The sequence below is a fragment of the Grampus griseus genome, assembly GCF_964374135.1.
Source record: "Grampus griseus genome assembly, chromosome: 9".
NCBI classification, from domain to species: domain Eukaryota; kingdom Metazoa; phylum Chordata; class Mammalia; order Artiodactyla; family Delphinidae; genus Grampus; species Grampus griseus.
Genome location: NC_139003.1, coordinates 85,320,102 through 85,346,829, shown reverse-complemented (window position 1 = coordinate 85,346,829; position 26,728 = coordinate 85,320,102). Strand labels below are relative to the sequence as shown.

Here is a 26,728-nt window from a genome sequence, read left to right as displayed (position 1 = left end):
ACACAGTAAACCTCGCAAATACTCAGGGTCCAGCAGTTTTTTTTTTACATATGCCAGTAACCAACGTGTTCAGAATTAAATTCATCATTCTCCCAATCCTAATTCTCCTCCTGCATTCTCTTTACCAGTTTGAGGGTAAAATATCTCCATTAAGTATTTCTTGAATTTATCTCTTCTTCATTCCTGCCATATTCCCACTCAGATGAAAATATATTTCCTGCAACCCAGTGGTGTCCCTTGAGACTCTTCCCAGTCATTTCTCCCACCAAAGTTAGACCTATTCTGACTTATCACTATGTATTAGTTTTGCCTCTTTTCAAAAATCATATGAATGGAATCATACAGTATGTTTTCCATTGTGTCTGGCTCCTTTTGGTAAACACTGAATCTGTGAAATTTATTCATAGTACCATGTGTGCCTTAGTTCAATATTTAAAAATTGCTATATAGTGTTCTTTTGTGTAAATATATCATAATTTTCTTGTCCATTCTATTTGATTTAGAGATTTGGGTTGTTTCCTGTTTGGATGATTATGAATAAGGTGCCATGATCATTCTTGTGCATGCCTTATACTTATGAATTCATTTATCTTGGGTGTTTACCTAGGAGTGGGGTTCCTGTGTCATAGTTTAGGTTTATATTCAGCTTTAGTTGATACCTTCAAATGGCTTTCCAAAAAGATTATACCAAGATATACACTCTGATGGGCAATATGTAACTGTTTTCATCTAATACCATGGCAAGGGTCATGTGTGATTTTATGTATATCCTACACAGCACCTGGCTCAAGACCTTGCACAGAGACAAGCAGTAAATATTTAGTATTTAAAAATCATTCTTTTAACAAATAGCATATGTCTCTTTGTTCAAAGCTCATGTCTGTTGCACATTCAGGCTTAATGTAAGTTATAGCTTTCATGGTATTCCCTAAGTCAGGATTTCTACTTTTAAACTGTACATGGTTATGTAAAGTAGCTCTGATTTCTAAGGGTGACCTTGGTTGTCAAATGTCAGTGTGTCAGATGTTGAACTTTTCCAAAACGTGGGCGCCATAAAGTCATCCTTGTCTTAATGCCAAGAGCCAAAATCAAAACATGAAATTATCTTGCCTAAGACTTTTGGCTCTTTTAATTTTCACCAGAATGCGTCAGCTCCTCCCTTGTCTTCATTTCCTGAAAATAATTTTTGTGCCAGTCATTGTTAAGTCTTTGACCTGACTTAACCCAGGGGTAGAGAAAAGGTAGCACAGGAACATTTGGGAGGCACAAGGGACAGTGTGAACACTGGAGGGAAACACTAAGGAAGTAAAAGTGTGACTCTGTACAGAATACGAAATTCTGTTGAAAGTAGAGTGTGGGGTATGCAAGCATTGTGGGTGTGTAGATGAAGATGGATTAGGCTTGTTGACATGTGACCTTTTCACTGAAACAGCTTCTATATAAAACTATCAACTTTTGGACTCCTTAAAAATGTGTAATCAATATATTTGTGTTCAAGTTTTAGTTTCACGTCCAATGGGAAAAGAACTGAGATAGCAAGAAGTTTTTGAAGAGCAGTGGGAGACATTAAGTCTTAATCCGTTTAACAGATACTAATTCAGCACCCACTATGTGCCAGGCTCTGTGCTAGGAGATGTTTATTACCATTATTATTAAAGTGACTGAAATTTACTCAAATTTATCCTTTCAGCTCCTCCTTTGTTTTGAGCACGTCCTGTGTGCTGCACAGTGCTAGACGCATGGACATTCACAGGCATAAAGCATATAAAAGGGTACTGTTCTTTAGAAGCTTAATTTGGGAAATAAGAAACTTGACATGTTAAATATCAACAAAAGGCAATGGATCGTTGAGAGCCTGGAGGTGCCAAAATTGTAATTAGAACTGAATGGAAGGAACAATCACCGTGGGTTGAGATGATCTGGAAAAAAGCTTTTCAGAGGCAGTAGGATATGAGAGGGGATATTTTGTCCATATCTGTGGGGTCCACTATGAACCTACTTTTCTTATCTTAAGCTTTGCCCACACCTATACATGCATATACTTGGAATGTCTTCACCTGGATGACCCCCAAGTTACCTCCAACTAAACATGCTCAGAATTAAATTTATTACTCTCCTCCCAAACCTAATTCTCCTCCTGTATGCTGTCAGTTTATTTTCTCTCTTAAATATCTATTAAATTCATCTGTTTTCCATTCCCACCATATCACCAACTGGAATACCATTTCAGTGATCAAGAGAAGATGTGAAGAGAGACTGAACCAAGCAACGGCCATGGAAAAAAGGATAGAATACATATAGGAGAGATAGTAAGGAAGTATAAAATGCTGGATTTAGTGTCTGAATGGATGGGGACGGGGTGAGGGAGAGGAAAAAGTCTAAATTGATGTTTGGATTTCTGATTTAGGAAAGTGGCTGGATTATGGTACTATAAGTGACAGAGAATTCAGAATAAGCAATGGTCTGAGGGGAGTGTCCAATATGTGAATCTCAGGCTTACCAGGGAAGTCCCTGGGCTGAAGATATAGACATAGCAGGTTCTTGGTATTCAGACTGCTTTTCTGAAAGGAATGCAAATTGCTTCTTACGTGTATTTAACAGCACAGTCTACCACTGCATATTTATGAAAAGATGTTGCCATTGTTTACCTAATTCCCTACCTTTAATATTATCTCTTTTTTTGGGGGGGGGATATTCACATGTTCAAATGACACTTTCTTATTTTTTATTAATTTTGATCTCTTAAGGCTGGTAACAGATTAAATATATTTTTGGAATTTTTAATAAAAATTTTAAATTAATTTCTGAAAACTTGGTGATTTTCTGATGCTACTAAAGCTTCCTTCATTTTCAAGATTGGATCTTCTATAGAGTTACTGATGAGTTTCTTGAAATAATCTGTAATGAAATTTAAAATGTTTTTCAGAGATTGAAAATGTTTTCTATTTCTTTCATACATGAATTAATTAATCAAGTAACTGGTTACAAAGATGAAAGTGTAAGATTCCCATCCTCAAGGAGTCAAGGTAGTTTCAAGTATATAATTTAATTTTCATAATGATTTCATAACGAAGTTTGAGATATCATTATTTCCACCTGAAAGGTTCTGAAAGATTGAGACTTGCCCTGGTTTGCACAGCTAGGCAGATGCAGAGCCAGGCCTGGAACCCAGTCTCCTGTCTCCTAGCCTGACACACATTTCACCTGACATTCTTCACTTGACATTCACACATTTAAACACTGCTATTTTAGGGTTTTACAAATTGACTTTTTAAGTAAACTGTATATTAAAAGAAAAAATAAAGATAAATATTTTAACTCTCTATTTAAATATTTCTCTTCAGTTTCCCTATCCTTTCTTAGTTATCACACCTCACTAATAGCTGTACTTAGAGAATAGGCATTTAAAAACTGCTAAATTTCTTTTTAAAATATTTCCACAAGTCTTGTTATTGTTGGCATGTTTTCACTTTTCAGACATTGAGGCAGGCTTACAAGAATAATTCTTCAAGATTTTGTTTGGCTGTCAAGAAACTTTAAACAGACTGATAATTTATTAAACAATACAGATAGGTTCCATTTTTCCCATAAAGGGTCTTATTTTATTTTTTTACTTTGACAGTAAGGTGGAAATTTTAAAATCTTTCCATGTGGAAGAAGACCGTGGGTCATGCCTGGCATACACTTAAACGTTTGGTGTATTGACATGGCTCATATCTATTTACAAAAGTTGGAGATTTATATCAGGATATATATTTATATCAGGATATACATTTATATCAGGATTACAGGCATAGAAGCCATATTCCACTTTGCAAAGTAGATTAGCACCCCTAAATTCAATCAGTAAAAATCGTACACTGTACAAGAACTCAGGATAAGAGAAAAGAAGGCCCCATGTTAGGATATCCTCACCCTTGGCACCTGCAAGATGATTCTGGCCAGGAATCTGGGGGTGTTGTCACAAAAAACTCTGCTATCTGAACACATGATCAGTGTTAAATGGGAGTCAGAGAGTGTTGAAAATTGGGGCTAGAGAGGACTTGGCAGTTCTTCTGCCTCCTGTCTCTGAGCTTATCTCCTACTCATTTTGAAAATCCTTCCTGAGCATCCACCACACGTCAGACTCCAGGCTTGGGACCAGAGGCAAATGCAGCGGGGAGCAGCTCTACCCTCGGCCGCATGTGTTCCTTCATCTGTGTGGTTAATGCTTCCTGATTTCCCCTTCTTTTTTTGATTCCTTTATTGACATAATGAGAACCTAGTTTGTGTGTGCATGCATGCTCGTGTGTTTATTTTAATTATATACTTAATAAAGTTTTAATTACCTTTTTATTTTTCACTGTTTTTTTTAGCTACTATTGTAACAAGTTGATATAAATATTTAAAATAATACTCTAAACTCGGATGCTGTTTTTTTTTTTTTAATAGTCACTGTGAACAGATGTTGCTTTCTAAAATAAGGATTAGGAGAAATACTTAATGGTACTGTTTTTCCTCTGAGAAAGAAAGTTCTTGAGAGAGAAAGTAAGTCGGGTTTTGATAGCTTGTGTTTCTCAGTAGAGAATGTACATCTTGAGAAACAAAGTACCTTTAGTAACCCAAGAACTATTTGAATATATTAGTCACTGAAGATGGAAGCTTAAGGATTAAAATAAATAATGCTTTTTTGATTAAAATCTATGTTATATAGGTGGATGGGGAGATGGTACTCTTATCTGTTGGGGAGATTTTGGGGAAATAAAGCAGAGGGGAGTAGGGTTGGGAATTTGGCTATTCAGCAACTGCATCTACAGGTAACAGCAGTAAATGAGTCAGCAGTAGTGAACACCAGAAAAGTCTGCTGAAACAAAGCAGTCATTACAGTCTTCACTAGGCAAACAAGATCAGGGTCTCAGTGGTCAAGTAGTAAGATACAAGCCAGACTAGGAAGTTAAAGAATAGAATATCAGAGAGCCAGGGATTAAAGTTTTTTCAGCCATGAGGTTAGTATTTTTTTCTTTTTAACTATTTTCTAATACATAAAATATGCAGTACAGTAAGTCCTCTACATTCAAATGAGTTCTGTACCAAGAGCGACTTCGTAAGTCCAATTTGTTTGTAAGTCCAACAAAGTTTGCCTAGGTACCCAACTAACACAATTGGCTATATATCACTGCTTTTACGCTTGCTTCTGGACATCCTGGGCTTGAAATAAAGATACTGTACTACTGTACTCAATACAGTACTGTACAGTAAAGTACACAAAAGCACAACCACTTGTAGAGGATGCATGCATGTGACAATATACACCAGACGTGTGAACTAACTTATGTGACTGGACATGTGAATGCACGTTCGCATCTTTGAACGTTTGCAACGTGAAGGTTCCTATGTAGGGGACTTACTGGAGTACAAAATTCAAAGGTGCAGAATTGTACATAGTGAAAAGTAAGTCAGCCTGTCACCCCATCCCCCAGTCCGCTGTCCCCTTCCCCAGAGGCAACCATCATTAACAGTCTCCTATATAGCCTTGCAGAAGTCTACGCACAGACAAGCAAGTGGTAGTATAATATACGTACTTGCTTTTTTCACATATACACGCAACTGTTATGTTCTTTTTAATGTTTCCATGGTATTTCAATGCACGGTGGAGCATACTTTAATCAAATCCCTATTATAAGATATTTGGATTATTTCTGATCTTCTGCTCTTACAGACAATGATAGAGTTAGTAACCTTAGGCGTGCCTCATTTCACACTGAAATAATTATATTAAAAGGACATATTCCTATCCCAAAAAAGAGGGGATATATGTAAACATATAGCTGATACACTTTGCTGTACAGGAGAAACTAACACAACATTGTAAAGCAACTATACTCCAATAAAAATTAATTTAAAAAACTCAATGAGTGTAAAATAAAAATTCAAGTGATAAAAAAGCATTTTGTCATAATTTGACAGTATTTTTTTCCTATCTCCATAGAACATAAAATAATGGTGTGTCATATATTCAATGATGTCTTAGATTTAATCAAATGTGTAACTATTTTCTATAAAAAATCTTAAATATTGGCATTATTTTAGAAAATTACCCAGTTCCAAATATTAACACTAGTACACCTTCTTATTTTAAAAAATGAGCATATTTTAAGTCAGTAGAATTTACCTCCAATAAATGTTTACTGAAAACCCTCAAAAAAAGAACTGTACCAGTACAATGTGGAATATTAAAGTAAAGAAGACAGCCCCTGAACTAAAAGAATTTCAAAAATTTAAAGAAAGGACAAATTCCTAATAGTGGGATTGCTGGATCAATGGGTTTGTTTAAAAAATTTTTTTTAATTGTGGAAAAATAGACATAACATAGAATATACCGTCTTGACCTTTTTTTTTTTTAGCCGCATGCGGGCCTCTCACTGCTGTGGCCTCTCCCGTTGCGGAGCACAAGCTCCGGACGCGTAGGCTCAGCGGCCATGGCTCACGGGTCCAGCCGCTCCGCGGCATGTGGGATCCTCCCAGACCGGGGCACGAACCCGCGTCCCCTGCATCGGCAGGCAGACTCTCAACCACTGCGCTACCAGGGAAGCCCCTTGACCATTTTTAAATGTACGGTTCAGTAGTGCTAAGTATATTCACCTTGTTCTGCACCCAATTTCCAGAATTTTTCATCTCACAAAACTGAAACTCTCTATCGATTAAACACCTTCTCATTTCCCCCTCCTCCCAGCTCCTGGCCACCACATTCTACTTTGTTTCTATGAATCTGACTACTCTTAGATACCTCATAGTTTACAATACATCGTCTTTTGTGACTGGCTTATTTTACTTAGCATAATGTCTTCAAGATGCATCCATGTTGTACCATGTGACAGGATTTCCCTCCTTTTTAAGACAATAATATTCCATTGTATGTACATACCACATTTTGTTTATCTGTTTAGCTGTCAGTGGACACTTGGGTTGCTCCCACCTCTTGGCTATTATAAATAATGCTGCTATGAACATAGTGTACAAGTATCTCTTTGAGATCCTACTTTCAATACTTTTGAAGTGGAATTACCAGATCATGAGTTTGTGTATTTAAAAAGACATTTTTACTGCTAAGGTGCTCTCCATAAAGGTTGTAATAATTTATGTTCCCCTCAACAATAAATGTCTCTTTACTGTGCTCTGTCTGACTTTTCAACTTTTGTCACTCTGTTGGGGGAAAAGGTTATCTCATAATAGTCTTTATTTACCTTTATGTTAAAATGAGTGGAGTGGAGCATCTTTTTATATGTTTAAGATTGTTTTAAAATATAGTGTATTGGGAGTCCCTGGTGGTCTAGTGGTTAGGATCTGGTGCTTTCACTGCTGTGGCCCGGGTTCAATCCCTGGTCGGGGAACTGAGATCCCGCAAGCCTCGGGGTTCAGCCAATAAATAAATAGATAGATAGATAAATAAAATATAGTGTATTAATAGAAAATGTGAAGTATAGGAAGGCCAACAGGTCAGGAGACAATTGCCACTGGAATGATAGTCTATTACTCACAGTTCCTAAAAGAAGGAGGCATGCCATGTCATGGGGGGAAGCACCAGGTGGGTCAGGAGGCAGAGGGAGAGGGCAGAACAGTGGGCAAGAGCCTTTATTGTTGTTTCCCTGGGAAGGAATGGATGAGGCAGAGTAAGCAGCTTAGGATTGGCTAGTTTGAATAATTTCAGCAGGCTCTGGGGCATAGGAGATGTCCCTAGTTGTTTGGCACCTGGCATTGGGATGATGAGGGCAGTTGTATAGTTGACCAGAGTGTGAGGACCTAATAAACGAGATGGCTAAGGGTGTGGACTCTGGATTGGTTGGTTTCCATTTGGAAAGTTGTCCTCCTCCCAGGAGGAGGACTCTTGTCAAGGTGGGCGAGGAGGACAATGAAGGAGGCAAGGTGACTCAGGCATATTATCAGGTGGTTTTGAACAAGGCGTATCTGGCATAGGCGTGTAGGGCAGATGCTAAAGCATCAACCTTACAGAAGCTGGAAGCATGGTTAATGTAGAGACCTATTTGTACTTTCTTTTTTTCGTAAATTTTGTTCACGTCCTTTTTTCCTTTGTTTTTTATTGTGTGGTTTTTCTTAGAGATTCATAGATACTCTTTATACATACAGAAAGTAGGCCTTTGTGTATAATATGCATTGCAAACTCTTTCTCTCGGATTTTGGATTTCTTTTGGGTTTGCTTAAGGTGGCTTTTCTCCATGTGGCAGTTTATTTTTTATGTGCTTAAATTTACTGATCTTTTCTTTTACAACTTCACGATTCTAGGTCCTACTTAAGAAGACCTTTGGCACTCTGATACATAAATTGTTTCCTGTGTTTTCTCCTAGTACATTGATAGTTTGAGTCACCATATTTTAACCTTTATTCTATCTGGCATGTATGTTGGTATAAGGGGAAATGGAGAGGAGATGATGGGAAGCTTAGAACCTCATGCCAAGTCCATTATCTTCTGAGGCAAATGTTCTTTACATATTCCCAGCCCATGCATACCTAGGTGTAGGCAAACAAGTATACCTGGGTGGCATCAGAGATATGAATTAAGGGGGTACAAGCATTACCAGACATCAACCTCAGATTAAGAAGACAGGAATTTTGCTGTCTATAGAGACTACATCTAAGAATGGACAGGCTCAAACTATGTTAAATACTAATGGTTTGGAAAGAAAATCTCTGATTGGTGGGAGGTTGTGGGGAGTGGAAGAGTGGTTCAGTAAAAATGGGTTGTAGTCCTTGCTCTGCATGTACTAGCCATACAGACTTCAGAAAGCCATGTAAGTTCTCTGAGCCTCATTTTACACTAATAGTACATTTCTCACCTTCAAGGGTACCTCACTGTCTACCATCGTGATTTTCATCCTCTTTTTAAACTGCTTTTATCACTTTTTTTCCAGTAAAAATCATACACAGCAGCACAATATGTAAAACAGAGTTGGATGTGGTGGATATAGAAGTGAAGGATGCAGAGGTGAAGGTCGCTCCCCATTCTCTCCCCTTCACATATCCTGTCACCACCAGCACCACAGCTCCAGTCCCCCTGGGGCGCTGGGGAAACCCCCATGCTCTGTGTAGATAGTTTGTGAACTGAATAAAAGGGAGTCATCTCTCTTCCACCCTAAAACCCTTCTCAGCACAGCCAAAGGAAACACAGATCTGCCTCCAGAAACCTGTGGAAAGCAACGTGACTATACTGAAGGTTCCTTCAGGAAGAGAGGAGGGAGTTCCACAGCGCATCATGCGGCAAAACTTCCTAAAATTCCTCATCAAAGCAGATTCCTCTCCCACACACACCCAACTTGACCCCCTCTTTAAAAACTTCCCCGGAAACATTTTTTCCCATCCCCAGGCAGGTTTTTCCCCCTTTCTATCTACACCCCTCTTCTCCTTGATATCTTTGGCCATTTCATTATTTTATAAAACAGTCTTTAGAGTTCCTTCCAGTTTTCCTCCCCACCCAGTATCCCATCATCACCTCAGGTCCAAGGCACAGAACTGAACAATCAATAGGTGGCTGGGGGAGATTGTAGGCACTTAGATTTGATTTTTTTCTTGCATTAACATAAGGATTAAATATCACTTGCTTGAACTTATAGTCAAATCCCTCTACAATCTGATCACCCATTTCTTTCTTCTCTTTAAATTTTTTTTACTGTTCTCTGCTATATATACCTTATGCTCCAGCCACATTAGACCTATCATTGTTTTCCTAACTAGCTCCTGATTTTCCAACCTGCTTTTGCTCATCCTCTACACAGCCTAGGAGTGCTTTCCACACTTCAGTGCTTCAGAACTCTATGCAGTTTTTCCAGGACAGCTCAGACCCCACCTTCTTAAAGCATGCCACTTCCTTGACAAAATGGGAACACTTCTGTTGCTGTAACTTCCCTGCATAGTGCTTGTACCATATGCCACTTATTATTTCTTCCCTGTTTTTTAAGCTAATCTATAGTAGCTTTAGGAACTTTGAAAGCACGAAGCCTTTGCTATTCTTCTTGATATTCCTTGCCAACTCTTAGTGCACTGTAACATGTGTAGCCATGCCACTTGCAAAGGAATAGATGTACATAGTAATTAGTAACGTCCTCCACCAGAAGAATCACACTACTGAATCACTACTTTACACGGCACACTTAAAGAGGAGAAATTTCTTCTGAGTTTCTGAATGCATTTTCCGCATCAAGTCCACCTAAATTCTCAGATACTTAAATGTTTAAAGTTAGAAATATCTGGGACTTCCCTGGTGGCTCAGTGGTTAAGAATCCGCCTGCCAATGCAGGGAATACGGGTCCGAGCCCTGGTCCAGGAAGATCCCACATGCCACAGAGCAACTAAGCCCGTGTGCCACAACTACTGAGCCTGCGCTCTAGAGCCCATGAGCCACAACTACTGAGCCCTCGTGCCACAACTACTAAAGCCCACGTGCCTAGAGCCCGTTCTCCATAACAAGAGGAGCCACTGCAATGAGAAGCCCACGCACCGCAATGAAGAGTAGCCCCCGCTCGCTGCAACTAGAGAAAGCCTGCGCGCACCAACAAGGACCCAACGCGGCCAAAAATAAATTAATTAATAAAATAAAATAAAATTCTAAAAAGAAATATCATAACACGTTAGAGCCATTGTACATCTATTTCAGTTTTATTTTTGCTGACTGAGCAAGGGATATGCAATGGGGAGGCAGTGATTTTCAAATATTTTTTGAAAACAGAACAAAATCTTTTAAGTGAAATTGAAGATGAAGCCTCAAAATCCAAGATATAAAAGCAGAACTATTCGAGGTGAACAGTGCTTCATGCAGCATACATTCTCCAGGCATCTCCCCCTATCCCACTTCCTTTAACCTTCATGAAATATGTCTACAGAACCTTAGGGTCGCTGGGGACACAGTTCAAGAACCTCTACTATAGCGGTTCAGCCTGTTAAACACCAACCCCATAAATACCATACCATAAAGACTGTAACTTATGTAACCATTCAACTTCCATAACTACCCATGATATACCCATAAACCGCTCTAGATTTTTAATCATTTGCTTGATCAGATAAAGACAAAAATTTTACTTGTTATAGGATAGAAATTTTAAAAGTCACCATCGGCAGCACCATTCATTTATAAATGATATTTGCATTTTTAAGGAATTATTTTATATAATGAAATTTTATATAATGAAAATAAGAACTTTGGTGTTTACATGAGAAATCTTTTGGCTCCCAAAGAACTTACAAAATGCTTTGTAGTTAAGGGGAATGTTTTCCTGGTGAATCCTGCCATGTAACCATGGAAGTAAAACAGTGTTTGGAGAGAACAGAAACTTGCCTGCCTTTTCTGCCAGAATTGTTATAAATTCTGACTTAGCTACAGAAAATAAATAATTTTTAACCACTAGGTTAAGTAGGGACATTAACACCCTTGAAAATAAATTCTTTTAAAAAAAATCTTCCATCAACAGAATATCATGTAATTGTTTTTGTTAAGATACAAAAGAGATGTTTCACCTTAAATTACGATTTAATTGGAATCATCTTCCACTTTGTAGATTCACACAGAAAATCAGAGCAGGGGTGATACTGAGGTTTACAATGTATGTACTTTACCATGGAATTTCCACAGGTTATTTATCAGAGAAAATTAGTCCATTTCATGAGAAAAACACCAAGAAAGCCAGGAAAGCTGAAAATGGATAATGGCCCACACATGATACAGAGTTTGTAGATAACAGAGGTTGTTTGTTTCTTTGTTTTCCTCAAGGAAGACTTTAGTGGTGTAAAGTCTTTACCTCCTTATTGTGGCACTACCCTCAGCAACAGAGATATCATTGGAAATGCTCCTAGGAAAGTGTCCAGCACATGGTTGGCACTCGGCAAGGGACAGCTGCTTATCATTATGAGTATTCAGAAGCAGAATCGCTAAACAAAAATTAAAACAGGTTACTTGGATTAACTGAAAAAACTTATGATACTCATTACTGAATGGGAAATAAATGTAGGCAAATAGTTTTGTGGCCCCTTCTCTGATAAACTTTCACAACATAAGCACAAATTACTTGCCTCTTGTAGAAGATGAGAAAACCAATTTCCAGAGATAGAAAGTGAGCAAGTTTTCAGATTCTATATGATTCCAAATATGCTGAACTTTTGTATGAGGGCTTTTGGAATAGAGAAGCAATTCATCTTAAACAGTGTCATCCTTAATCACTCAGAGAAAATCTTTTTTTAAATTAATTAATTTATTTATGTATTTTTGGCTGCGTTGGGTCTTCGTTGCTGCACACGGGCTCTCTCTAGTTGAGACGAGCAGGGGCTACTCTTGGTTGCGGTGCACAGGCTTCTCATTGCGGTGGCTTCTCTTGTTGCAGAGCACAGGCTCTAGGCGTGTGGGCTTCAGTAGCTGCAATGTGCAGGCTCAGTAGTTGTAGCCTGTGGGCTCTAGAGCACAGGCTCTAGGCGTGTGGGCTTCAGTAGCTGCAATGTGCAGGCTCAGTAGTTGTAGCCTGTGGGCTCTAGAGCACAGGCTCAGCAGTTGTGGCACACGGGCTTAGTTGCTCCACAGCATGTGGGATCTTCCCGGACCAGGGCTCGAACTTGTGTCCACTGCATTGGCAGGCAGACTCCCAACCACTGCGCCACCAGGGAAGTCCCACTCAGAGGAAGTCTTGAATGCTAGAGATTAAACTTATATTTTGAGAGTTTAGAAAGTTATTATTTGGAAAAGATCTTATTCAAAATAATTTAATAAGCACGTCACACCATGCTATACACATAGTAGGCAAATGATAAATATTTATTGGATTAAGATAATAAAGATAAATGTAATAGCTATTTTAAGGGGCTAAAACAAAAAAAGCTGTCTATTTTAAAATGTGATTTTTTGCTTTCAAAAGAAGAATATATATTCTAAGCATTACAGTGCAGATTTCATTCTGAAAATGGCTAATAAAATAATAAAGATCGGGCTTCCCTGGTGGTACAGTGGTTAAGAATCCGCCTGCCAATGCAGCGGACACAAGTTCGAGCCCTGGTCCGGGAAGATCCCACATGCTGAGGAGCAATAAGCCCGTGCACCACAACTACTGAGTGAGCCTGCGCTCTAGAGCACGCAAGCCACAACTACTGAAGACTGCGCCCTAGAGCCTGTGCTCCGCAACAAGAGAAGCCACCGCGATGAGAAGCCTGTGCACCGCAACGAAGAGTAGCCCCCGCTCACCTCAACTAGAGAAAGCCCACACACAGCCACAAAAAAACCCCCAAAAAACAAAAGCTTCATGATGTTGGGTTTGGCAATGATTCCTAGGATTTGACACCAAAACCACAAGACACAAAAGTGAAAATAGATAAGTTGGATTACATCAAAATAAAAAAATAATAAAGATCATTTTGCGTTACTGTGTGAAGCCTAGGAAGATGCTGATCACCAGTTATCTAGATCATGGTTTTAATTTTGGTTTACCCCTGGGACACAGGTGCACTAACAGCACAGAATTTGTTATAGGGAATTAAACCGCCTGAAGTTCTATTTTATGACAATCTATTTTATATAACATTGCTTAAAATAAGTTAGCTATTGGCCAAGTGTGATTTTTGTTGTATTGACTTTTGACTACATGTAAGAGCTACATGTCTATTTTATTTCAGTGGGCAGGTTTCCTTGTGTGCTATAGCAGATGTGTTACAAATACCATATATAAGCATGAATGTATATTATATATGTACATGTGGGGTATTCGTGTGTGTGTGTGTGTGTGTGTGTGCATGTACATGCATCAACACACCACAAGGGGAACCTACCCATACGCAGAGAACTACTCTCATTTCTACCTGCAGCTGGACCCAACATAAGTGAAAATTCCGAGTCATATTTATTGATAGCCATTCCAGTGTAAGCTCTTTGAAAGCTATTAGAAATACAAGACTTAGGTTACCTCTAATTTGGATAGCTATTGGAGAATGTTTGTGAAAGAAGCAAGTTTTAAGATCATTAATGTCTTAAAAATAGAGAAAAGGAGTAAAACCAGTCTCTGCGTAACTAAAGGTTTATAATCATAGCAAACTAGTGCTCTAATGATTTAAAATGTCCATACATGATTCCTCAAACTTGGGCATTACACTGTTAACAAAGAATGTTTTTTGGTCTATGGCCTAGTTCATATTTCTTTTGCTATATGCACACGTACACACATACACACACACGCACATGCACACACTGTATCGTGCGTGACAACCCTCCACCCTCACAAGCTGGTGTCTCCCAGAAGATGCACTATCTGAGACTTCAGTATGTCATCGCTCCCTCCCTTCACTGTGAAGTGACTGCTTAAGTCAAAAGCAATGATTTGCAGAAATCCATAGTAGAGTAACATAATGGCTTCTAAGACATCTAGTAACCCAACAAAATAGTGTGGCTGAGAGAAGCAAGGAAAAGCACATCCAAATCTCAAATAATCCAGAGAAAGTACCTGTTCCAGTAGGAAGAAATCTCTGCCCTCTTCATAAGGAAGCAACCCTGGGACTTCTCAAATGACACATTTACAAGGTGGGTGGATGGGATACGACTGTGCTGGTTCCTCCCTATCTCCAACCCCTTCTGTGAAAGCGTTTGCCCCACGTACACCTATTTACTAGGTTATTTCATCTAGTCCCACAGATTCATTACCATCTATATTCTAGCGACCTAGAGGTCTTCCCTGAACATCACACTAACATCCAAATGCCATCCACTTGGATGTCTTATAGATATTTGAACTGAGAAGATTCAAAACTGCGGGTCCCCACCCCTTACCCGCCCGCCCACACACTTTCCAGACAGCTCCCCCGCGCAGTTCTTCCCCATCTCAGTCAACAGTGGCTCCGTCCTTCAAGTTGCTCAGGCTAAAATCCCGTACTTTTCTGCGATAACTCTAAATCTTTCCACTGTCCACCCCTTTATCTTAAAGATCCAGTTCACTGCAACCACCGTCACTCTCCAAGGTTATTGCAAATACCATCAAACTGGTGTTCATGCTTCAATCTTGTCTCTCAACAGTCTATTCTCCGCTTTTAAAACTGGATGAAATCATGTACCTTCTGTAATCAAAACCCTTACGGCTCTTACCTACTCTGAGTAAAAGGCAAAATCCTCACCATGACTCACAAGGTCTAGATGATCTGGCAGCCCCACCCGCATTTCTTATGTAACCCCAACTCCCCAAGCTCTCTCTGACCTCATCTCCTAAACCCCTCCCACCCGAGACTGTCTGCTTTTCCAGCCTCCTTGCTGACCCTAGAACGTGCCAAGCACCTTTGCACCTGATGCTCCCTTTGCCTGGAGCATACTTCTCCCGGATATCTGCCTGGCTTGTCCTCCTGTATCTTCAAATCTCTGTTCCAATGTCACCTCCACAGAGAGGTCTCCCCAGACCACCTGTATAAAATAGCACCTTTCCTCTGATACTCCTTATCTCTCCTTACCCTGCTTAATTTTTCATGGCATTTATCATATATTGTTTATTTATTCATCTCTTCTGATTAAATATAAACTCCCTGAGTATAGGGGTCTTGTCTGTTTTGGTCTTCCTTGAAGACCACATCATATACTCTCAATAAATACCTTTTAAATGAATGACAGCAAACTCCACTCTAACATTTCTGTCTTCATAAATCTTTTAATTCCAAGACATTTTTGGCTTCTCAACTTTAGTTAATACAAGCTGCTGTTGAAGCTAGGTAGGTGTTTTTTTTTAACATCTTTATTGGAGTATAATTGCTTTACAATGGTGTGTTAGTTTCTGCTTTAGGTAGGTGTTAAATAATCAAACTACTGGAACCAAACACATCTGCCCAAACTAGCCCATTGAATTCAGAATTTCTGGTAAATATACCTATATCAATGAACTCGGTCACATATGAAATTCTGTTTTTTCTTCTTTAGTCAAGCAAAACCTCAAAATCTGTCTTTATGCATATCCCCCAGCTTTCTGCTGATATAAATTAGCAAAGTTGTATAAAGACTTCTCTGCCAGTTTGACTTTATAATTGACCAGAGGGCACGTCTTGCCCTGGTTACAGATCTGGGGATGCTGAGAAGTGGGATGGAGGAGCGTAAAGGAGAATTAAGATCACTCCCTCAGAATGAGTGTTTTTGTTTTTTTCAGATATATACCCAGGAGTGGAATTCCTGGGCCATATGATAGTTCTATTTTTAGTTTTTTGAAAAATCTCCATACTGTTTTCCACAGTGGCTGCACCAGTTTACATTCCCATCAACAGTGCACAAGGGTTCCCTTTTCTCCACACCCTCGCCAACATTTGTTGTTTCTGTTCTTTTGGATGATAGCCGTTCTGACAGGTGTGAGGTGATATCTTATTTGGTTTTGATTTGCATTTCCCAGATGATTAGTGATGCTGAGCATCTTTTCACGTGCCTGTTGGCCAGCCATTTGCATTTCCTCTTTGGAAAAATGTCTATTCAAGTCTTCTCCCCATTTTTTGATTGGGTAGTTTGTTCTGTTGATGTTGAGTTGTATGAGCTGTTTATATATGTTGGATATTAATCCTTTACTGGTCATATCATTTGCAAATATTTTCTCCCATTCAGTAGGTTGTCTTTTTCCAATGGTTTCTTTTTTTTTTAATGTATTTATTTTTATTTATTTATTTTTGGCTGCATTGGGTCTTCGTTTCTGCACGTGGGCTTTCTCTAGTTGTGGCGAGCTGGGTCTACTCTTCGTTGCGGTGCACGGGCTTCTCATTGTGGTGGCTTCTCTTGTTGCGGAGCATGGGCTCTAGAGCGCAGGCTCAGTAGTTGTGGCGCCTGGGCCTAGTTGCTCTGCGGCATGTGGGATCTTCCCGGACTGGGGTTCAAACCCGTGTCCCCTGCATTGGCAGGCGGATTCTTAACCACTGCGTCATCAGGGAAGCCCTCAATGGTTTCCTTTGCTGTGCAAAACTTAAGTTTAATTAGGTCCCATTTGTTTATTTTTGCTTTTATTTCCTCTACTTTAGGAGACAAATTCAAAAAAATATTGCTGCTATTTATGTCAGAGTGTTCTGACTATGTTTTCCTCTACAAGTTTTATAGTATCCAATCTTACATTTAGGTCTTTGATCCATTTGATAGAGAATGTTCTAATTTCATTCTTTTACATGTAGTTGTCAAGATACATGCACCCCAACGTTCATGGTGGCATTATTTACAATTGCCAAGATATGGAAGCAAGCTAAGTGTCCATCAACAGATGAATGGATAAAGAAGATGTGGTATATATATACAATGGAATATTACTCAGCCATAAAAAAGAATGAAATTTTGTCATTTGCAGTAACATGGATGGACTTGGAGGGCATTATGCTAAGTGAAACAAGCCAGACAGAGAAAGATAAATACTAAATGGTATCACTTTTATGTGGAATCGAGAAAATACAACAAAATAGTGAATATAACAAAAAGAAGCAGACTCACAGACATAGAGAACAAACTAGTGATTACCAGTGGGGAGGGAGGAGGGGGATATAGGGGTGGGAGAGCAGGAGGTACAAACTATTGGGTATAAGATAGACCCAAGGATGTACTGTGTAACATGGGCAGTATAGCCAATAGTTTGTAATGACTGTAAATGGAAAGTCACCTTTAAAAACTGTATTAAAATTTTTTTTGAAAGATTACTCCCTCAGGAAAGAAGACAACAGTGCCTTCAGCAAGAAGCCCTCTATCTAATGTGGGGGAGGGACCACTCCAAGGAGTCACGCAGGCTGTCACGCATTTGGGAATTCAGGGGACTCTGAGCTCTCCAAGTACCCCCAATTTCCCTCACTCCTATTCTCACTTCCAACTCTTCCCAATCAATAAACAAAAGAAACCTGGCAGAGCTATGCTTCAGTAAACATTGCAAATTGGTAATGCACAGAATGAAATTCGAGTTTGGATTCAGCCAACTCTCTTGTTACCTCTGGGGAGAGGGAGGACATTGGAATTGAAGGTGGTTTGCAAAGGGGTCTTTAGTCTAAGCTATAATTTAAAAAAAATTAAAGCATTTATGCATTTGGTATGATTAAAATTAATTTCAAATTTGCAATATGGTATAAGTATGAAAAACTACTTTTTTCTTTAGGAACTCAGCCAGGTAGAACAATCACTGTCTGGCCTAGTACAACCATACTCCTCTGCATGATATATACCCAGAGGCATGTTCCTAGAACCCCTTCTAAAAGTTTGTCATTCTTATGTATGCAATGCTATAGTATATGTGATCCTGTCTTGCCGTCTCCTCCCCTGAAGTCAATCACTTCTAAACCGCATTCACAATCTCCCAGATCCTCAGACTTGGTGGTACCTACTCCTTCCCCAGTTGTAACTCTGGCTTCTTTAGACTATAGCTCTTCATCTATGGTAACATATTCATGAACCACTTTGAGTAATAACACTCTTGTCTTAAATTTCCTTTACATCCTAGCCTAACAGATTGATTTTAGGGTAGAACCTAGACGATTATGGAATAATGTAATATATAATAAGGAATATATAGGACGGTATAGGACCAAAGAGACAAGGCACCAAACCCCTCCTGATGTCATCAGGAAAGATAATTATTTAGGATGATGATGATGATGATAATAGATATGTATGTTCTAGGTGCTTTGCATATGCTATCTCATTTAATCGTCTCAATAACTCTATTCTACTGTTATCCCAGTTTTATAATTGAAGGAACCAAAGAACAATGAGATTAAGTGATTTTGCCTGTTTTCACACAGCTTGCAAATAATGGAGCTGAAATTCATATCTAGTTAGTCTGGCTGCTGAGTCCCTGCTCTTAATTACGGATAATAAGACAAAACTCAGTGGGGGTCAAGGATGCCATTCTATCTAGACCAAGGGAACAGTAACACAAAGTAATGAAAATATGAGAGAATATGGTTTGTACTAGAACAACAAGGCATTCAGTTTGGCAGGAGTGTGAGTAGTGGCAGAAAGGACACTGAAAGGGTAGGCAGAAATCGGTTCACGAAGGGGCTTATTTGCTGGATTTTATCATATACAAAATGAGGAGCTGTTGACAGGTTTTAAGCAGGAAAATAACATGATCAGAATTGTATTTTTGAATAATCCCTGTGGCAGTGATATGGAGGATGGATTGGAATAGATTCAAACTGGGGGCACAGGTCACTATTAGGAAGGGCTTGCATTATCCTAAGAGGATGATGAGGGCTAAACCAGAACAGCAACAAGAATGATGGAAAAAAGGGGAGAGGAGTTGAACGCTGCAAAATGAAACTGAAACTTCTGTATTTCAAATGTGTCAACAGTATTCTAGAGGGAAATAAGATAATGGTGTTCCTGTGTTTGGCTCTGTCTTCCTGTTAATGAAATAGTACTCATTAAAGTCTTCACAGAGTCAAAGATATTGTCTAGTTAGGTAAACATTATGCAAGTTTTCAGCCAAGAGTAAATATATAAAAATTATTTTACAAATAATACTTAATGTTTCTGTATTGAAGAAATAAATAGATGAGAAGATTAAATCTTTTATTTCACAAGGCTTTTAAAAGACACAAAACATAAACCTATTTATACATAAAGGAAAATAAGAATTCTAAGCAAGAGCTCATCATGACGACATTACCCATTCTTTACCTTTAAACCTTCTACCCTTTCCTTGGGTAGCCATTCAGAAATAAGGACCAGTGAATTTTGTTATTTGGATGTCTTTTATCGTCGTAAATTTAAGCTCTTTATTTACTGGATGAATGTGTCATCATTTCATTTAGAGCATTACTACTTATCAGAAAATCCAATTTTTTTTCTGTGATACATGAGCCAGTTCCATTTGGAATTTCTAGAGGCCTAATTTTAGTCAATATTTTCAAAGTATGATAAAGCTCAGAAATAATTTGTTAATTAAGATAACAAATATTAGCCAGTAAAATGAAACCGAGACAAGACTCTAAAATAATGTATTTGTTAGTAGTCAATCCACATTTATGAACATTAGCATATATTAGTGAACAGTTATGTTAAGGCAAAAGACTCTCTCAGATATAATCTATTTCCATCAATATGTTAAAGATTACCAAAATCTAAAATATATTTTATAATATAATAAGTGACATGAAATGATTTCAGAAAGGAATTTCTATGTTACAGAGTTTGTTATTAGCAAGGTACCATAAAAGTATAATGGGAAATAAAATTTTACTTAATATAAGGTGGAAAGATAGAAAGATAAGCTTTTAAGTATTTACGTAGATTAATGAATTATTTGCCAAATTCTCCTGAAATGATACCTAGCTCCTATTAAATCAGTGGACACTTGCTATATGAGCTATTTTTCTTTAGAACTGTATTTTTTTAAGGAGTCCGTTTTTATCAAAGAAATTTACCTAAACTTATACATATATTAATAGTTCCATATAGTAAGTGAAAATGCCCTTATCTGAAATTAATACATTGTATAATATCAAAATCTTCATAGTCTTTTTTAGAAAACAGAAAAGAGAGAGAAATAAAGAATTAGTTACAACATTTACATTTGATGTATTATTGAGTAGATATGAAGCCTCTGAAATCTACGATATTTTATATTTTTGTCATCACTTAATTCCATTTGCATTTCTCTTGCTTTAGTATTTTAATAGTATTAATAACATAGTTTGCATCATGTTTACCTGAACACTTTGTATGTTATATATTTTTAAAAGAATATCTTGCTTCTTTTTGATTAGAATTTTCTATAAAAGACATTAGTTGAAAAATTAACTTCTTACCAAAAGTTACTATCCTCCTTAATCATTTTCAAATAATGGGTAAAGCTGCATCTTTGTGAATTTATTTTTGAAAACTTGGTTACTTTAGTAGAAACAGACACCAGAAATTGAACGTTGAATGTGTTTCTATGACTCACATACAGTATGGTGTATCCTTTTCAAATTTTATCCTAGAGCACTTTTTTAAACGTGCATTAGAATACAGCTGTTCTCTCTGAAATGGTCCCTTTTTACAACGGTGAAATTTAACAAACTATTTTTATAATCTTTTGAATATCATTTTTGCATTCTGGAATTAATGAATTATAAAAGTTCCAGATACTTTTGTTTTGTTAAAAAAAAATAAACACCCGTATTTGAATCTTCTGATAGCAAAACAAGCAATATACCATTTAGGGTTGAAATATATAATATTTGAACTACGGTTCTATATATTTCAAAATTCATATTTTTTTATAAATAGATTTATCTATTTGTCCTATAAAACGTAGCTTTCTATGAAGTGAATCACTTAATGATATTATCGCTTTGGATATAAAATTGGCCTACATATAAGTGCTTCACTCCTCACCCACACCTACCTCTCCAAAAGAAAGTCTACCAGTAGTCTCGCACAGTAGTGAGCAGTCTTAAATTAAAAACAGTTGTACATTAGAGCAAAGGAAGATATTTTTCATGTTAAAGCAGTTTTTACCATCAAACATCTAAAGAGTTATAAACTATGAATGAATTACCTTTAAACCATGGTCTTTAAGGTTAAATTCATTTTCTGAGTGCTCTTAGGAGTGACATTATGCTATCACCTTTTAAAATATTTTAAATGATAAAATTCTACATTTCACGAATAGTGCAGGAACAGGTTTAATTACGTATGTTTCCCTTTGCTTGGGAATTAAAATGCTGTAAATGCCATAAATTGAGTAAGTTTATCTCAGAATGAGGAATATTTAGAGACAAATAAATACCCAATAACTATTTATAGCCTGAAAAGATGCGTTTAAGTCACAGTCAAAATACAGGTTACTTGTGTAAAATCTAGCCTACTGAATAAACAAGTATTTTTTTAATTAGAGTGAGTAATATGAGTAAAAATTTTTCAAATAAGAGACATTAAGAGAATTATAACTCTACTGTGTGATTCTCAATATTCCCAATTGCTTGCAAGTGTTTATTCGGATAACAGCGTAACAGCAACAAAGGACTTCTTTAAATGGCATATTTTTCAGCTTTATTTCAAATGCTGTATAGCATAAGAACCCATTGCTCAGAGAGAAATTTTAAGCCATGGAAAAAGAGTATGAAACATATTCCAAAGTGCTGAAGGAATTAATTGCCCTATTAGGTAACGAATACCCAAAAGAATGAGCATTAGTGATTTATGGCTTAAAGTGCTTGGGTCTGATCAGCATTTTGACTTCTTTGAAGGAGGACTTGTAGCCACCAGGTTGTGCCTCACTTATACCAGGCCAGGTCCCCCAGAAAATCCCATTTCGGACACCTCTGTATTTCTGGTGATAATATTTGCCATTTAAGTTTGCAGAAAGACATGCATCAAACCACCAGCCTGAACTGTAGTAGAGCCCACAGTTCCCAGAGGGGTATCGATCGTTGTCTCTATCCGGGGTGGTGAAAAACTTCAGATCGTGGTTGTAATGTTTACTGAAACGTAAGGCATCTCCAGCTGTGCCATTATAGTTACCAATGTGTAAACGGTATTTGAGAAACTCGTTGGCCACATAAAAGTGATCATACAAGGCATAGAGTTTGACACCGTTAAAGTCTTCAAGATCTATTCTTAGAATCATGTCCTTACTCTTAGTCAGAAGATGGATTTTATCGTTCCCCAGCCAAAATTCTCTTCTGGGGTTTCCAAAGCCTACTTTGTAGTCTTGCCATGTTCTGGTGAAGTTGGTGCTTCCATCAACACGTGCCTGCAGCACTGTCCAGCCTCCCCCCATGGTCTCCATGTCACAGAAAACTTCGAAGCTACTATTTTTGGGATCCGGTGTAACTCTGTAGAGCTCACTGCTTCTTTTGCCTATCGTGTAGTATTCAGAGCAATCTTTATATATAAGATGTTGAACTGCAGGGGTAAAAAAAGAAAGGCATTGGATTTTGTTGATAAAAACTAGGCATCTAAAGAATTCTTTATATGCACGAAAGCAGTTTTATAATTTGATCAATGGTGATAATGAAACCTTGCTCAGCTAAACTGACTTGAACCTGTTTAGCAAATGCTTGTTAACGCAGACAAAGCTCCCCAGCACAGTCTTGGTTGGTCATAATACTGACAACACCACCAACAAACAACAACAAGAAGACATAAAAGTGATAGCTTTAGTAACTCAGTAATATTTAGTGAGGGCTCCGCATGTGTTCTAGGGATTCTGCCAAAGACTTGATAACATTTTCACACTTAATCTGCACATGAACTTTATGATGTAGATATTATTAACAACCTGCTGGTGAGAAAGAATATTAGGCTCAAAAAGGATCCGTGGCTTGTCCAACTTCACAGAAGCTTTAAAAGGCAGAGCCAGGACAGAGCTCAGATCTGGCTGGCTGCAAAGCTTGTCCTTGTGACCACTGCATCCCTTGGTCCTGAAAGTCAGATGATTCCAACGCTCCTAGAACTGCATTCCATGTATACAGAGGAAGCACAGGCTTCTACATCCTTTCACCTAAAGAGGCTGATAGACTCCACTTTCAGGCAGTTTTATAGGATCGTTCTAAATGATTTATTAAAATTCTAAAATACAGCATTGATCAACATTTCCATTTATTTTACCTGCTTGACAATTAGACACAGAAGCTTAAGTTCTTTTTAAAAACTTCAATAATATACCAATATTCTTACTCTGAATTTATTATCCAGGAAGATATTTAGCTAGTGTTTCCCATGTCTGGTTTCTAGAAGGAAACCACAGGTGATTATGCACAGGATTAGTGTAATAAACAGTTAATGTGGTTCTGTAGGAACCAACACAGATATTTACTCCAAAATAATTTTTAAAAAAATTGGTACTGGATCAGGCAAGTTTAATACAAGACACTTATGAGCCACAAATAATCTATTCATCTGTACTTAGAGCTCAGAATATTCAGATAGTTCCCCAAACCTTAGTAGAAAAAAAGACAGTAGAATCTTGTTCTTGTCATTACAAATTGCCATGCAGTACCACATCTAACGTTCACCCACGTATGTCACCTAAGATGTGAAACTCTGCCTTGCAATGTGCAGGGCACATTTAGATGCAGGCTGCTGGGAGTATTAGCAACAGTGGTCCCGGAATCTCCCAAATACCTTCACTGGGTAGATTCCCTGGGGAATCTACCTAGGGAAGATGCATGAGGTGCTTGTTTCTAAGGGCCATGATCTCTGCTTCAGGCACCATATCCCTTCAACCTCACACACATGCAGAGATGGCTTTCCAAAGTGTGATAAGACCACCATCAGCAATGGTCCCAGAAACTCATGTGGAAAAACCAGGGTTTGGGGGAACCAGTGCCACAGCTAGCGGTTCGTGGGCAGAACAGGCAGTTAGGTTTATGGCCTTTAACATATACTTATTAAAGCTAATTCAGATTATCAGCAGATAAACTGGATGGGGAAGATGGGTTCTATTGTTACATGCTTGAATTCTAGTGAAAGAGAGGAAGAAATAAGAATGTATTCCTTCCCTTACTGGCATGCCAAAACGCCCCTTAAAATGTTTTTGGGCCACTAGGTCTAAAAGCAAAAAGTTTTGCACACATATGAAGCCATATAGCTGCTTTTATCCCATCTATAAAATCTCCCATTTCCACTAGACATTCGGGATTATGAACTGCAGATTACTTGCTAAAATCTTTCAGAGGTCTCTTGTTGCCATATAAGGAGCAGTCACCTGACCACACAAATAAACTGATTTCCAAAGAACAGAGTACAACCCCAAACACTGCCTTAACTCTACTGTTTTCAAACACTTCAGTGAAGAGATAAATAAGTTAAACTCACTGAAACATTAAGAAATTCTCTTAGAATATTACTCTGCCATAAAAAGAAATGAAATTGAGTTATTTGTAGTGAGGTGGATGGACCTAGAGTCTGTCACACTGAGTGAAGTAAGTCAGAAAAACAAATACCATATGCTAACACATATATATGGAATCAAAAAAAAAGAAGAAAATGGTTCTGTAGAACCTAGGGGCAGGGCAGGAATAAAGATGCAGACATAGAGAACGAACTTGAGGACATGGGGAGGGGGAAGGAGAAGCTGGGAGTAAGTGAGAGAGTGGCATGGACATATATACACTACCAGATGTAAAATAGATAGCTAGTGGGAAGCAGCCGCATAGCACAGGGAGATCAGCTAGGTGCTCTGTGACCACCTAGAGGGGTGGGATAGGGAGGGTGGGAGGGAGACTCAAGAGAGAGAAGGTATGGGGATATATGTGTACATATAGCTGCTTCACTTTGTTATACAGTAGAAACTAACACACCATTGTAAAACAATTATACTCCAATAAAGATGTTTTTTAAAAAAAATAAAGAAAAGAAATTCTCTCCCTCCACTTCTGTTTGTGTGTAGCTCTGGCGTCAGCAAATAAGATCTTTGAAAGTGCTTTCTGACGCATACAGAACTCATGATTTTTTGTAATTAGGTCCTATTCCTTTCTGTGGGCACATGTGCAAAGATAATAGTTTTTTCTGTTTCACCTTGATGAATAAAAGGCCTAACTTATATAATTCATCCTTTATTTAACTTATATGATAAGGTTAATGTTTATAGATACTGTCCAGCTATATAACATTCATGAACAAATGATAAGAAAACATTATACATACCTGGACGTGATTGTATTTGTTCTTGAGTGGGACACTTAGATGAACATTTGCCATCCAAACTATTGACAACAAATGTTAGGTTTGCCACTTTGCTATCAACATAATGTTCTATGTTGTTCATATTTACACGATTCAGCTTCTCCAGGCGACCCTGAAGCACGTCGATCTCCTCCTTGGCATCCTTAAGGTCAGAGGACAGCTTGTTAACCTCGCTCTCTAACTCTCTAACTCTGTTGTCACCAGCTTCTCCCAGAGCTCCTGTGCCGGGTAACAGCAGTCCACTTCTGCCCAGGTCTCGGTTGTCATCAGCCTGCAGTTTGCAGTCTTGGCAAGACTTCTTCAGGCTCTTTACAATTTCCTTGAGGTTCTGGACTTCTTTGAACACCTCCTCGATCCTGCCAAACTGCTTGGGGAGCTGAATAGTCAGCGGGGGCAGGTTCACCTGGTAGGGACAGTCTCCTCCCTCCTCGCATTTCGCTCTGCTTTCTAGTCTCACCGGGCAGGCGTCCTGGGCTGCTTCATCTTTAATTTCCTCTGTTGCATTGTCTGCCACAACCAAAAAACCATAAGCAGCAAGGACAGCGGAGCTCAGCCAGCACCACTTCGCCAGCTTCATCTTTGCGGTGGCGCTCGCCCCAGCAGGGAAGGGGGCCGGGCTGGAGCTCTTTTTAAGAGCTGCAGCTGCCTTCCTGAGTCAGGCTTTCCGTGTTTTCAGAAAAGGGCGGGAGCACGTTGCATCACCAGTCTCAGAAACACGGAGGAAGAGGAGATCGTCCTCATCAAACTCAGTGTGCCCCAAACTGTTATTCGTTCTCAATCAAAACCACCCGCTTTGGAATTCCTGCAGTTGGTCAGATGCACATACTCAACAAGTTTCACTTTCATCTTTTATTTTTAAAAAGCACAAGAAAAATCTTGAATCTTAAAATAATTATACTTGAAGTAAATCATTTCATGATACTTAGCTCCACAGTGGGGTAAATAGTTTTTAAAGATAAAATTGAATGTGCTAGCTATCCAGATTATGTGAAGGACAGAAATGTTACAAAAATGGAAACGGTTCCTTTTCCTTCTGGGAATGGGGCATTGAGAATTCTGTATTTTCTTCACGTTGTGCTTTCAGGTGAAATCTCAAGCACTTAACATTTTACATAT

General features: G+C 38.4%; 2 protein-coding genes across 2 annotated transcripts in view; one reads left to right on the top strand and one right to left on the bottom strand.

Annotated features, from left to right (window-relative positions):
- The window catches only part of CCDC146 (coiled-coil domain containing 146), a gene marked incomplete at both ends in the record, with an annotated part of 109,301 nt that overhangs the window by 3,599 nt on the left and 78,974 nt on the right, over positions 1-26,728 (top strand). The gene's annotated exons all lie outside the window — the stretch shown is intronic.
- On the bottom strand, positions 19,491-26,267 carry FGL2 (fibrinogen like 2). The gene is made up of 2 exons (XM_082661546.1): positions 25,574-26,267; positions 19,491-22,828 (listed from the first exon to the last, which is right to left on the bottom strand). The coding sequence occupies exons 1-2, from the start codon at positions 26,187-26,189 to the stop codon at positions 22,122-22,124; spliced, it is 1,323 nt and encodes a 440-aa protein (XP_082517672.1). The 5' UTR covers positions 26,190-26,267; the 3' UTR covers positions 19,491-22,121.

Excerpts from the sequence above, each read along its gene's own strand:
- FGL2 (XM_082661546.1), bottom strand. The coding sequence starts at position 26,189 with ATGAAGCTGGCGAAGTGGTGCTGGCTGAGCTCCGCTGTCCTTGCTGCT. Across the intron at positions 22,829-25,573 it reads ACAAATACAATCACGTCCAG|TTCAACATCTTATATATAAA; the intron begins GTATGTATAATG and ends TTACCCCTGCAG.